General features: G+C 37.8%; 1 protein-coding gene across 1 annotated transcript in view; it reads left to right on the forward strand.

Annotated features, from left to right (window-relative positions):
* Nucleotides 1–250: 250 nt before the first annotated feature.
* Nucleotides 251–14,697, forward strand: part of CNBD1 (cyclic nucleotide binding domain containing 1) — a gene marked incomplete at its 3' end in the record, with an annotated part of 300,702 nt that continues 286,255 nt past the window's right edge. Inside the window, exon 1 of the mRNA XM_045849435.1 lies at nucleotides 251–338. Within this exon, the coding sequence (XP_045705391.1) occupies nucleotides 251–338 (88 nt within the window). The remainder of the gene's footprint in view (nucleotides 339–14,697) is intronic.

Here is a 14,697-nt window from a genome sequence, read left to right on the forward strand (position 1 = left end):
TCTGTGATTCTGTTGGGATTTCCTTCCTCATTCCTGTTACTCACGGTATTTCCCAGAGCACCGTTCATGAATTCCTAGACCAGCCTCCCTCTCGGAATGCAGTGACAACACTGGTGAGAACTATAAGGGGGGTTCCGAAGTATGTAGCCTATCAGAGGGCACCCTGAAGGTTTGGCTTTATGAGGCATCAAGGAAAAGTCATCCTTTGCCTCTCAAGTCATTTCTGCCTAACTGCCTTTAAGCCGTCAAGATGCCTGTGTCTTCTCTTTCCTCAGCCATTCTGTTTCACATGAGAGCCATAAACAGCGTGCCTCCCCCTCCACCTCGCAGCTTGCCAAGTGAGTGGGACTTCCTCAAAGGTCTGGCATTGTCTCCAGTGTTACTTACCCCAGATATAAGACATAGTCTTCTCAGACTTGGTTGGTAGGGACATTGGCAATATTATTGCCAGTTTATTACTGGAATGGAAAAAAGAAGGATGTACAAATTCTGTTTTGTCCTCCTGAAGCCATTTTAGTTTTTTAGATCTCAAGTCTTTTATGTTTTAAAATGAAGGTCTGCATGAATTCTTAGGCCTCCCATTAGCAAGTATTTTTGAAGAAGAGAGAATGCAAAGGCTTAGAGAGGTAACATGAGCCCCCTCTGATCAGGCCCTTATAACTACCCAGACTCAGTCCTACTGCTTTCAGGGGCTAATTAATACTTAATCTTCATTCTCATTTAAAAATTTTTAGGGAAAAATAGACAATTCCTATTATCTTGCTCAGAAATTTCTTCCCACTTTATTTTTATTTTGTAGTCATTGATTTACAATATCATAGGGATTATAAATATAAGGTTGAATATTTTGAACTTTATGCAATTGCCAGCATTTTTTCTTTTATATTGCTAGTCTAAACTCAGAACATTGTTCTCTAGACTTCTTGTGATAGCCATCAAATTTATAAACCTATTATTTGCTTACCAATATTAATAATTACTAACATGTAATAGTCCTAGTGATAACTAAGATTTAAAAACATCTTTTAGGTAGCAAACCTAACAATTGTGACTCTTTTAATATCAAAAATATATTTACTTTATTAAGTATAAGGTAAATAAGTAAGTAAATTCATATTAAATATGAGATAAAGCATTTATTATATTGACTATTAATTTATTTTATGTGCATATTACTTTAATAGAATGGTAAATTTATAGTATTGATTGAAGAACCTAACCCACCTATTCTTTAAGCTTCGTGGGAGAGTTAGCTTTACTAAATACATATTTTTTCTTTAATTTTATTTTAATCATTGTTCAAGTACAGTTTTCTGTCCTTTACTTCCATTCTAGCCCACTCACTCATCCCTCCCCACCTCCCTCCCATTTCCAACTCCTTAGTTTTTGTCCATGTGTCCTTCATATTTGTTTCCATAAACCCTTCCATTCTCTCCTGAAATTCCCTCCCCTCTCCCCTCTGGTCACTGTCAGCCTGTCCTCTATTTCAGTGTCTTTGACTATATTTTGCTTGTTTGTTTGTTTTGTTGTTTAGGTTCCTTGAGATCATATGGTATTTGTCTTTCACTGTCTTGTTTACTTCACTTAGCATAATGCTTTCCAGCTCCATCCAGGCTGTTGCAAAGTGTAGGAGCTCCTTCTTTCTTTTTGCTGCATAGAATTCCATTACGTAAATGTACCATAGTTTTTTGATCCATTCATTTACTGATGGGCACCTAGGTTTTTTCCAGTAGCTGGCTATTGTAAATTGTGCTGCTATGAATATTGGGGTGCATAGGTTCTTTTGGATTGTTGTTTCAGGGTTCTTAGGTTATAGTCCCATCAGTGAAATTTCTGGGTCAAAAGGCAGATGCATTTTTAGTTTTCTGAGGAAGTTCCATTCTGCTTTCCATAGTGGTTGTACCAGTCTGCCATCTCACCAACAGTGCACTAGTGTCCCCTTTTCTCCACAACCTCTCCAACACTTGTTGTTTGTTGCTTTGTTTATGATGGTCATTTTGACAGGTGTGAAGTGATATGTAATTGTGGTTTTCATTTGCATCTCTCCAATAGCTAGCAATGTTGAACATCTTTTCATGTGTCTCTGGATCCTCTGAATTTCCTCCTTGGAGAAGTGTCCATTCAAGTCCTTTCTGATTTTTTTAATTTGGTTGCTTGTTTCCTTAGAATGGAGTTGTGAAAGTTCTTTATATATTTTGGAGATTAAACCCTTGTCTGAGGTATCATTGACAAATATGTTTTCCCATACAGTTGGTTCTCTTTTTATTTTAATAATGTTTTCTTTAGCCATCAGAAGCTTTTTCTTTTGATGAGATCCCATTTGTTTTCTTTCCTTTATGTCCCTTGCTTTGGGGAAATGTCAGTAAAAATGTTGCTGAGTGAAATATCTGAAATTTTACTGCTTATGTTCTCCTCTAGGGCTTTAATGGTGTCATGGTTCATATTTAAGTCTTTTATCCACCTTGAATTTATTTTTTGTGTAAGGTGTAAGTTGGTGCTTGTGTTTCTTTTTTATTTTTTATTTTTTTTGCATGTAGCTGTCCAGTTCTCCCAACACCATTTCTTGAAAGGGCTATTTTTACTCCATTTTATGTTGCTGCACTCTTTTTCAAATAATAATTGACCATTGAGCCTTGGGTTTATTTCTGGGCTCTCTGCTCTGTTCCATTGCTCCATGTGCCTGTTTTTATGCCAATACCAGGCTGTTTGGATTACAGTGGCTTTGTAGTATAGTTTAGTATCAGGTATTGTGATCCCTCCTACTTTACTCTTCTTTCTCAAAATTGCAGCAGCTATTTGGGGTCGTTTATGGTTCCATATAAGTTTTTGAAGTGTTTGTTCTATGTCTGTGAAATATGCCATTGGTACTTTAATAGGTATTGCATTGAATGTGTAAATTGCTTTGGGTAGTATGGACATTTTGATGTTAGTTCTTCCAGTCCATGAACACAGTATATGTTTCCATTTGTTTGTGTCTTCCTTGATTTCTTTCCTCAGTGTTATGTAGTTTTCTGAATACAGGTCTTATACCTCTTTGGTTAGGTTTATTTCTAGATATTTTATTTTACATTTAGCTATATCAAATGGGATTTTTTTTTCTTGATTTCTGCCTCTGCTGCTTCATTGATGGTGTACAGAAATGCCTTTGATTTCTGGATATTGACTTTGTATATCACTGTTTTGCCAAATTCATTCATTAGGTCAAGCAGTTTTTTGGTCGAGTCTGTAGGATTTTCCATGTACACTATCATGTCATATGCAAACAGTGACAGTTTTGTTTCCTCCTTTCTGATTTGGATGCCTTTTATTTCTTTTCCTTGTCTGATTTCTGTGGCTATAACTTTCAGTACTATATTGAATAGAAGTGGTCAAAGTGGACAGCCTTGTCTTGTTCCTGATCATAGTGGAAAAGATTTTAGCTTTTGCCCATTGAATATGATGTAGGCTATAGGTCTCTCATATAAGGCCTTTATTATGTTGAGGAATGCACCCTCTATTCCCACTTTGCTGAGTGTTTTTATCATAAATGGGTGCTGTACCTTATCAAATGCTTTTTCTGCATCTATTGATATGGTCATGTGATTTTTGTCTTTGCTTTTTTTATGTGATGTGTTATACTTACTGATTTGCAAATATTGTACCATCCTTGCATCTCTGGGATGAACCTCACTTGGTCATGGAGTATGATCCTTTTAATGTATTCTTGGATTCAGTTTGCCAATATTTTTTGAGGATTTTAGCGTCAGTGTTCATCAGTGACATGGCCTGAAGTTTTCTTTCTTTGTTGTGTCTTTATCTGGTTTTGGATTAGGAAGATGCTGCCTCATAAAAAGAGTTTGGGAGTCTTCATCTTTTTGGATTTTTTTGGAACAGTCTGTGAAGGATAGGGGTTAGCTCTTCCTTAAATGCTTTGGAGAATTCTCCTGTGAAACCATCTGGTCCTGTGGAACAATCAGGGCTTTTGTGTGTTGGGAGTTTTTTTTATTACTGCTTCAATTTTATCAGCTGTTATTGGCCTGTTCAGTCTCTGCTTCTTCTTCATTGAGTTTTGGAAGGTTATATTCAAAAATAGATTAGAAATTTGTTCATTTCACCTAGGCTTTCAAATTTCTTGGCATACAGTTCTTCATAGTAATTTCTTACAACCCTTTGTATTTCTGTGGTATCAGTTGTAATCTCCCCTCTTACATTTCTGATTGTGTTTATTTGAGTCTTCTCTCTTTTTTTCTTGATGAGTCTGCTTAAAGTCTTGTGGACTTTGTTGATCTTTTCAAAGAATTAACTCCTGGATTCATGGATCCTTAGAATTTTGCTTTTAGTCTCCATGTCATTTAATTCTGCTCTGATCTTGGTTATTTCCTTCCTTCTACTTGCTCTGGGCTGTCTTTGTTGTTGTTCCTCGAGTTCTTGTAGACATAGGGTTAGGTTATTTGTTTGAAATGTTTCTAACTTTTTTCAGTGGGCCTGTATCGCTGTTAATTTCCCTCTGAGGACTGCCTTGGCTGTGTCCCATAAGTTTTGGGTTGTTATGAGTTCGTTTTCATTTGTTTCCAGAAACCTTTTAATTTCTTCCCTAATATTATTCTTGACCCATTCATTGTTTAATAGCATGCTATTTAATCTCCATGATTTTGAGTGTTTTGGGATTTTTTCTTTGGGGTCGGTTCCCAGTTTCAGTCGCTTGTGATCTGAGAAAATGCTTGGTGTAATTTCAATTTTCTTGAAATTGTTGAGGCTTGTTTTGTGTCCTATCATGTGGTCTATCTATGAAAATGTTCCATGTACATTTGAAAAGAATGTGTATTTAGCTTCTTTGGGATGGAGGTCTCTATATATATCAGGTAAGTCCATTTCCTCTAGGGCACTGTTTAATGCCATGAAATCTTTGTTATTTTGTTTGGAAGATCTATCCATTTTTGACAGTGGGATGTTAACCCCCCCCCCCACTATAATTTTATTGCTGTCAATATCTTTCTCGAAGTTCTCAAAGATTTGCTTTATGTATTGGTGCTCCTATATTGGGTGCATATATGTTTACAATGTTGATGACTTCTTTGTGGATTCTTCCCTTCAGTATTATGAAGTGACCTTCTGGGTCTTTCTTCATGATGGCTTTTTTTGGAAGTCTATTTTGTCTGATATGAGTATTGCTACCCTGGCTTTTTTTCCCTGTTTGTTTGATTGGAAAATTTGTTTTCAGCCTTCACTCTCAGTCTGTGTAGGTCTTTTATCCTGAGGTGGGTCTCTTGTAGGCAACCTGTGTGTGGGTCATCCTTTCCTATCCATTCAGCTGTTCTATTCCTTTTTATTGGAGCATTTAATCCATTTATGTTTAAGGTTATTATTGATAGGTACTTATTCATTGCCATTTATGTGCCTGTGTTCCTCTCTCCCTCCTTCCCTCTCTCCCTCTCTTTTCCTTCCTTTCCTTAAAGCAGTCCCTTTAGAGTCTCTTGCAGAGCTGGTTTGGTGGAGGTGTATTCTTTTAGACTTCTTTTGTCTGGGAAACTTCTTATTTGGCCTTCTATCTTGACTGAGAGCCTTGCTGGGTAAAGTAGCCTTGGTTGCAGATCTCTGCTTCTCATTACTTGGAATATTTCTTGCCATTCTCTTCTGGCTTGGAGTGTTTCCATTGAGAAGTCAGCTGCTAGCCTTATTGGGGCTCTCTTGTATGTTACTTCCTGTTTCTCCCTTTCTGCCTTTAATATCCTATCTGTCTTAAAATTTTGCCATTTTAATTATGTGTCTTGAGGTGGGCCTCTTTGGGTTCCTCTTGATTGAGACTCTGTGTTTCCTGGATTAGTGTGACTTTTTCTCTCATCATATTAGGGAAGTTTTCCATCATTACTTTTCCAAGTAGGTTTTCTATCCCTTGCTCTTCTTCTCCTTTTGGTATTCCTATTATACAGATATTATTACGTTTCATATTGTCTTGCATTTGTCTTAATCCCTCTTCATTCTTTCTGAGCCTTTTTTCCTTTTCTTGCTCTTTCTAGGTGTTTTTTTCTATTTCATCCTCCAATTCGCTAATCCTGTCTTCTGCTTCATGGATTCTGCTTTTCATTCCTTCTACTGTGTTCTTCAGTTCAGAAATTTTATTCTTCATTTCCTCTTGGCTGTTGTTGATAGTTTCTGTTTTCTTTTTCATGTTGGTATAGTTTTTAGTGAGTTCATTGTAGCTTCTCTGTAGTTTCTGGTAGCTCATTGTGAGCTTGTTGAGCTTCCTGAGAATGATTGCTTGGAACTCAATTTTTGATAGTTGAGTTGTCCATATTTCATGTGGCATTATTTCTGAGGCTTCATCCTTTCCCTTTATTTGGGGATTGTTTCTTTGTTATCCCTTTTTTCATGAGACTCTTTGTGTTAGCTTCTGGTTCTTATATTGACCTTTTTTGGCTCCCTGAGTTTATGTTTTGAAAAGACTCTTGTTGTGGAGGAAAGGATTGTGAATTGGATCTATAAAGCAGTGAGGTTGTGGAAGATCAGATTCTGAGGTAGGGTGAGAGTGAAGAATAGTAAATAGGTGTAGTGTGTGAGAGAATAGAGTTAACCACTACAATATTAGAGTTTTGGAAACTATGAAGTGGGCTGAGGTCTGGGAGGGGTGTTGTGTAGTATTTACAATTGTGTGGAATTGGTCTTATTTATGATAATATTAGAGCAACAATAATGTGACAGAATCTCTGAGATCTAGGTAACAAGAATAGGGAGTATAGAGTAGTATACTAATGGAACACAGATGAAGGACAGTAAATTAGCGATACACTATGAATGAGATAATAGGAGAAACCTGTGAAATGATACAGTATAACCAGCCAAGCAAAGAAGACTACACAGAAAGAAGAGGAATACCAAAATACTGTTAAAATAAAAAATGTAATAATAATTTAAAAAGATAATACAAATATGCAATAACTTGCACGTTAAGAAAAGGAAAAAAGCAGAAGATGGAATGAAGAAGAGATAAATTTGGAAGGGAAACAATAACACTATAGTGAGAGAAAGAGAATCATAAGGAATTGAGAGATATAAAAATAATAAGAATAAAAAAGTAAAAAGTTACTTAAAAAAAGGTAAAATCAAGCAATCAAATAACAACCAAAAAACCTCTTGTTGCTTTCTAACTGGCCAAACCAGTTTTTCAGGTCTTGCTGGCTTCAGCAGGCTGAGGGGCGATTCTAAAGGCTTTTCTCCCTTCCCAGTCAGAACTCAGTCAGCCTGTTGTGTACTGTCCCCAGGGTTATCTTCAGGTTCTCCCCAGAGCTGGTGAGGTGCCTTTCCAAAGGGCTCTGGGTGTGAGTCTGGACAATCCCAATCCCACTCTCCAGAGCTCACTGCTGTGCACTCCGGGACCCCCTGGTGCGCCCGTGCCTTTTCCATGTTCAGGGCTGTGGGGTCTGGGTCTTCCATAAAACCACACTCTTTCTGGGTTGGGGGTGTGGGTGCACAGCCAGGCCACCCTTGGTCACACAGGCTGGGGCACACACTGTTCCCAGGGCTATGTGTGGGTGCTCACAGCCCCTGTGTGATTGTCTCTCACTCCTCACTCTCCTCTCTGTGCCTTCAAGCAACAAAGCCTCCCCTGTGCTGCTCAATCCTTGTTTGGCTGGGGAGGGAGTGGCTGACTCCACTCTCTGAGGCAGACCTGGGAGCACTGGGCCTGTGGGCTGCAACCTCCCTGGTCCCAGAGCTGATCCATGGGCCCTTATTATCCTGAAGCAGTCTCCTTACTGTCTGGTTTTTCAATGTCTGCTATAATTTTTGATGTCCTATTTTCATAAATGTTGTGATATTTTTGACTTTTTGTTCTGTTGCTCTGTAGATCAGTTATTTTTTCTCCCGTGCACAGGGGAAAGTGGAATCTGCTCCCTCCTATCATGTCCCCATCTTCCTCCTCTAAATACATATTTTTTTAAATTAATGATCATAGTCTTTAGGGAAAATGGTGCCACAAGCAGCACTGGAAACCCTGAAGAGGTATACTTATTTTTTGAATGATATTAGACAAAGTTCTTATGTTAAACCAAATTAATTTCTACATACATTACTTTTTCATATGCTTTTGTTATTGTGAAATTATTTTGCACATAATAAATGTTTTTCATTTTAATGCAAGTTTAAATAAGTATTAAATGTAATTTTGCCAAAAGCCAGAGCTCCTAATGTACAGATTTCATTTATGAAAAAAGGAAAAAAGTTATCCTAAGACAATTTTTTTAGCAGCTCAGGAAGTGCAGTGGCTATAAGTTAAGAGACCAAATAAATTTAGGATCACTGCAATGAGATGTGTGCTGACCTCTGCATTATCTTCAAAGGACACTCAATGTGTGCAAAGTGATTAAAAAATGAAAAATCATGACCAATTTAGATCTCAGAACTGAGTAGAGTTTAATGGAAGAAGCAAACCCCCAATGTCCCCTGTAGAGGCTCCAATTTGATGTTCTCTACTGTGATTTCTCTTTGGAGACATGTCCTGCTTGCTTAATAGCTGTGTCATTGTGGTAATTCTAGCCTGTGAACAATTTCCCTTAGCAAACTCTGATGGTCTTTGCTAAAACAAATGACCCATGAAAGCATTCATGAGGATGTCTGAAATCTGTAATATGACTGGACCAGAATTGTAAAGCAGGTTAGTGAGGGTGATTCAAATTCACTGAGGATAGCCCTGGCTGGTGTGGCTCAATGGATTCAGCACTGGACTGAGAAGCAAAGGGTTGCTGGTTTGATTCCCAGTCAGGGCACATGCCTGGGTTACAGGCCAGGTCCCTAGTTGGGAGTGCTCAAGAGGCAACCACAGATTGATGTTTTTCTCCATCTCTTTCTTTCTCTCTTCCCCTCTCTCTAAAAATAAATAAAATCTTCAAAAAATTTTAACAATTAAAAAAAAATCACTGAGTATAAATAGGAAGCTTTAGTTAAGGACCTTAAGAATTTCCAACCATTATGCACATTCTTGTTCACATCAGACGAGGTTAGGTAGGTTATGTTTAGTGAGTCATGTCTACCTTGTCTGTAAATTTTACATGTAAGGAACATTCATCCAGTATCTTCCATAGGCATCGTGTAAGCATTTGGTACACTATTGTCATTTCCCTTGTTTCTCACAAGAACATTAGGAGGTCTGTAGTAGGATAATATGGCCCTCAGTAATGTCGCTCTTGTAATCTCTGAACCTGCAGATGTGCTGTGTTGTGTGACAGTGGGGTGTAGACTGCCAATTGGATGACCTTAAGGAGAGGGTCCCACATTACAGGTGGGCCCAGTGTAATCATAGGGTCCTTCTTTTATCATGGAGGAGTAATATAGGGTGAGAAAGGCCCACTGGCCATTACTGGCTTTGAAGATGAAAGTGGATTGGGGGCCACAGGCCAAGGAATTTGGGACCTCATAAGACTAGAAAAGGCTAAGATATGGTTTCTCCCCCAGAGCCTCCAGAAGAAATGAGCTTTGCTAATACCTTCATTTTAGCCAAGTGAGACCCCTTTCAGATTTCCAACTCCAAGAACTGTGAGATAATACATTTGTGCTGATTTAAGCTAGTAAGCTTGTGCTAATTTGCTACCACAGCAATAGGAAATTAATACATGGTGCATTTTATAGTTAAGAATAGCGAGGCTGAAGTTTTTTCCTAAGGCTCGCACAGTTGTCCTAGGGTGTAGACTCTTCATAGTATCCCCCATGCAATGAATTCTCTCTGCTTATAAGCACACAACAGTCAACAACACCCCAGTTTCCTCCTTGCCCAGCACCTGGAGGTGCCCTGCCCATGTTACCAGTTAAACTATGTCTGTGCATTGTTTGCATTTGCACATTGATTTGAGGTAGAGAACTGATGGGCCACCTATCAACTGTCTTCCAGTTCTGTCTCCTTACTCTGAAAATCAGTCTCTCACACATACCAAGTAGTTAAACTTCTGCATATATATTTTTGTTGAAAAAATTTCAAGTCCTCTTCTGTAGTCTCTGAGTTGTGTCTCAGGAATCTGCACAGCTTGCTAACCCTTTGAAAGAGATGATTGGTCTCAAAAGCAAAAACACACATGGAACTCTTTATTCTGGATGAGAATTATTTTTAAAAGCCATACTGTGACAGGACATAGCTGAGCAGTAGCCATTCTTAGGTAGGAGCTGACCAGCAGTCTTTCCCAGATAAGCAGTTATCTCAAGGTCATATGCTAATCCCTGCTTTTAGCAGCTGCACTCCTTCCCCTCCTCCTCTTGCCTGTGTAACAAGCATATAAGGAAACTCCAGCTTAAGTTCAATGCCCAGAATTTGGAATTTTATCTCCTCTGGGTCCACATGCGTGAATAAACTCCACTTTGTAAACTCCCAGGCCATCTCAGTCATCTTTTCTGTAACAATACATTTAGTAAACCCTAAAGTAGTTTTTACCACCTGTGGGGAACATCTGGTCTGAATGTACATATGATCTGTTACTATTAGATATTGATTTCCTGAAGAGACAAAAGTAAGAAAATGTCTTATTATTTTTTAAGAGAAAGCATGAAGCTGTTCTTCAACATTTGGCTGAAGGGAGCCCCTTTACATTTACTATTAGCAGGATGGTCTTGTTGGCCAGCTCTGTTTGAGTTCAGAGGCTGTGCCTTTATTTGTTTCATGCTTATTAGGCTTGTCCTTCTGAGAAAGGACAAGTACAAAACTGCGCTTTACATTTTGACTGTATTTTATCTGGAAGAAAGCATTTCTGTGCTTTTGTTTCAGTCACAACAAAAGCTTCAGCTTCATGAAATTTTTGTGGGTACACTTTGCTTATCCTGATATGAAAATGTACAGGGGACAGGGAACCTGAAGGAATTTGGAAACAAGATGTAATCTTGTGCTCTTTCTGTGAATGTTTTCCTTGGCTCCTCTTTCATTTCATTGTGCACATTTACACAAAAGCTGGAAAAAAAAACTATCACCCTTCCTAACACTTCAAGGGCATTTCCTGTAATTTGAGCATCTTTCAGTTCTTTCATAGCTAAAGATGAAAGGAGTTTTAAGATACATAGATATATATGGAAAAGTGAATATTGTTCCATTTTAAAGTGCTAAACCTCAAATCCTAGGAGTGCTCACAAGAAGAAAGGGGGCTTGTCAGTGAGAAGAAAGATGGAAGCAGACCATGTAATGTATGAGAAAACAAGGCTTAAAAACAGCTCAGAGAGATGAGAATGGATATTTCCAGAAGGCATACAAAATGGAAAAGGTGGCTGAATGTCTATGCATAGCTTTGTGTTTGTATAATTAATTGTAGTCCTATGAACATCAGATAATTTATGAAAAAGAGTATTGGAAAATTATTTTCTCATCTTTATTTTTCAGTGTAAAAGTGTGTTTGTTTTTTTATTTTTATTCCCAAAAGAGAAAGAAATGGATGTTTTGCTGCAAATAACAAGCATTTCTTCTTTTTTTCTTATCACTGTTATAACTATCTCAATATATTTGTACTTTTTATTAGAAAATCATGAGTGGCCTTTAAAAATTAGGTCATGGCAACTTTGAGCTGGATTATGATGGGGGTTCAGGCAGGAATTCTCAGGTTAAATTGTTGTGGATTTCAAATCAGATCTGCCTATTAGAGGTCACCCCAGCTCATCCTTGAGTTCAATCAATCATCTGAGAAATACCTGATGCATTTATCCACCACATCCATCTAGATCCATCCTCCATCACCTTCGACTGAAATGATCCCTGGTCTCCCTTCTGACATATAATGTACACTGAATTACTTTTCTTTTTTTTAATTAAGTTTAATATTGGTTTAAGTTACATGTATGTCTTCAGTACATAGTAGGCACCAAGTGTATTTAACTTAATTGAAATCCGATTCAAACATGACATATACTTGAGATCCAAGGCAATTTAATTTTTAAATTATTTACTTAGAAATAATTATTAAAATCTTAGAATCTTGTTCTAGACAGACCTAAGTTTAAACCTGTGCTTTACTGATTTCTATTTGTGACCTTGGGTAATTTATTTTTTCTAAATTTTATTTAAATTGTTGTTGCAGTACAATTTTCTGTCTTTTACTCCCATCCTAACCCACCCACCCAGCCTTCCCCTCCTCCCTCCCATTTCCACCCGCCCCTAGTTTTTATCCATGTGTTCTTTATACTCGTTCCTGTAAACCCTTCCCCTTTTCCCCTGAAAGTCTCCTGAAATTCCCTCTCCTCTCCCCTCTGAACTCTGTCAGTCTATTCTTTATTTCAGTGTTTTTGGTTATATATTGCTTGTTTCCTTGATTTGTTGTTTAGGTTCCTGTTAAAGGTGAGATCATATGGTATTTGTCTTTCACTGCCTGGCTTATTTTGCTTGAACACACACTTCTCCAAGGAGGACATACGGAGGATCCAGAAACACATGAAAAGATGCTCAATATTGCTAGCTATCAGAGAGATGCAAATTAAAACCACAATGAGATACCACTTTACACCAGTCAGAATGGCCATCATAAACAAAGCAACAAACAACAAGTGTTAGAGAGGTTGTGGTGAAAAGGGAATCCTAGTACACTGTTGGTGGGATTGAAGACTGGTACAACCACTGTGGAAAACAGTATGGAATTTTCTCAGAAAACTAAAAATGGATCTACCTTTTGACCCAGTAATTCCATTGCTAGGATTATATCCTAAGAACCCTAAAACACCAGTCCAAAAGAACCTATGCACCCCAATGTTCATAGCAGCACAATTTACAATAGCCAAGTGTTGGAAGCAACCTAGATGCCCATCAGTAAATGAATGGATCAAAAAACTATGGTACATTTACACAATGGAATTCTATGCAGCAGAAAGAATGAGCTCCTACCCTTTACAACAGCATGGGTGCAACTTTTCTTATATAATGTTTTAAATAGTAATTTGATCTTGTTAACTCTCTACTCAAAAGTTGTCAGGTTTCTCGTCTCCTCCAAAACTTAGATTATAATCTATTTTCCTCAATCTGGCATTTAAATTTTTCATGATTTGGCTAAAAGCTGTCTGTGTTAGACTTGACACTTCCAATTGATATAACTCTTCACTGTAGTGAAAATGCTTGATGGATGTTCTTTAAACCCATCTGCAACACTACTCAGCCAGACAGGAGGATTTTCTAGATTAAATTAAACATTCAGATGGCCACATTTAACATGTGTTCTCAGGATATAGGATGGAGTCTCAGTCTTTCAAAAGAGCATCTGGAAGAGCTTCCCCTTTCAAGGAGGAGTTCTCACAGCTGCCTGGACAGTAGTCCACAGAGCCTTTGATGGCCACCCATGTAGTATTTCAGGCTCTAGGTCATAAAAGTAATATAGGGCATATGCTGAATTGCCCTGGGCACAGCTTCATAGCCCACTGAAGGCTTATAAAATTATTTTATCAGCTTTTTATAATTTTTAAAGATTTTATTTATTTATTTTTAGAGAGGAGGGAAGGGAGGAAGAAGGAGGAGAGAAACATCAATGTGTGGTTGCCTCTTATGCGTCTCCTCCTGGGGACCTGGCCTGCAACCCAGACATGTGCCCTGACTGGGAACTGAACTGGTGACCCTTTGGTTCACAGAACCATGCTTAATCCACTGAGCTATACCATCCTGGGCTCAGCTTTTTATAATTTTTATAGGCTCATTGCCTGTAAATATCCATAGGAAAGGACTAGTTAAATAGTATGTATGAATGACCCATGGTTATCGACAACAGTATGGAAATTGACTGTGGGAGTGAGGAAAGGGATAAGTGGAGGAGGGCAAAAGGGGAAAATTGGGACAACTGTAATAGAATAACAATACGAAATCTTTAAAAAATCCATAGGAGCTGTTTGTAAGTTTTCTTTTTTTAAAATGGTTTCCATTTTTTGAAAGTATATTTTATTAATTATGCTATTAGTATTGTACATTTTTTCCTTGCATTTATGACCCTTCTCCCTCTATGCCCCCCACCCTCCAGCATTCCCCACCCCCCCTTAGTTCAAATCCATTGGTCATACATATAATTTCTTTGTCTTCTATATTTCCTATACTATTCTTAACCTTCCCCTGTCTATTTTATGCCTACAAATTATGCTTCTTATTCACTGTAACTTTTCCCCCATGCTCCCACTCTCACTCCCCACCAATAACCCTTCACGTGATCTCCATTTCTGTGATTCTGTTCCTGTTCTAGTTGTTTGCTTAGCTTTTGTTTCTGTGTGTGTTCTTTTTTTAGTTTTAGTTGTTGAGAGTTGTGTGTTGTCATTTTATTATTCATAGTTTTGATTTTCTATTTCTTGGATAACCCCTTAAACATTTCATATAATAAGGGCTTGGTGATGATGAACTCCTTTAAGTTTACATTATCTGGGAAGCACTTTATCTGCCCTTCCATTCTAAATGATAGCTTTGCTGGATAGAGTGATATTGGATGTAGGTCCTTGCTTTTCATGACTTTGAATACTTCTTTTCAGCTCCTTTTTGCTTGCAAGGTTTCTTTTGAGAAATCAGCTGATAGTCTCATGCGAACTCATTTGTAGGTAACTGTCTTCTTTCTCTTACTGCTTTTAGGATTCTCTCCTTATCTTTAATCTTGGGTAACTTAATTATAATGTGTCTTGGTCTGTTTCTTCTTGGACCCAATTTCTTTTAGACTCTCTGGGCTTCCTGGAAGACTATTTCCTTCATCAGATCAGAAAACTTTTCCTTCATTATTTTTTCAAATAAGTTTCCAGTTTCTTACT

Source organism: Phyllostomus hastatus, unplaced genomic scaffold, assembly GCF_019186645.2.
Source record: "Phyllostomus hastatus isolate PE091 unplaced genomic scaffold, TTU_PhHast_1.1 phas_contig_65, whole genome shotgun sequence".
NCBI lineage: Eukaryota > Metazoa > Chordata > Mammalia > Chiroptera > Phyllostomidae > Phyllostomus > Phyllostomus hastatus.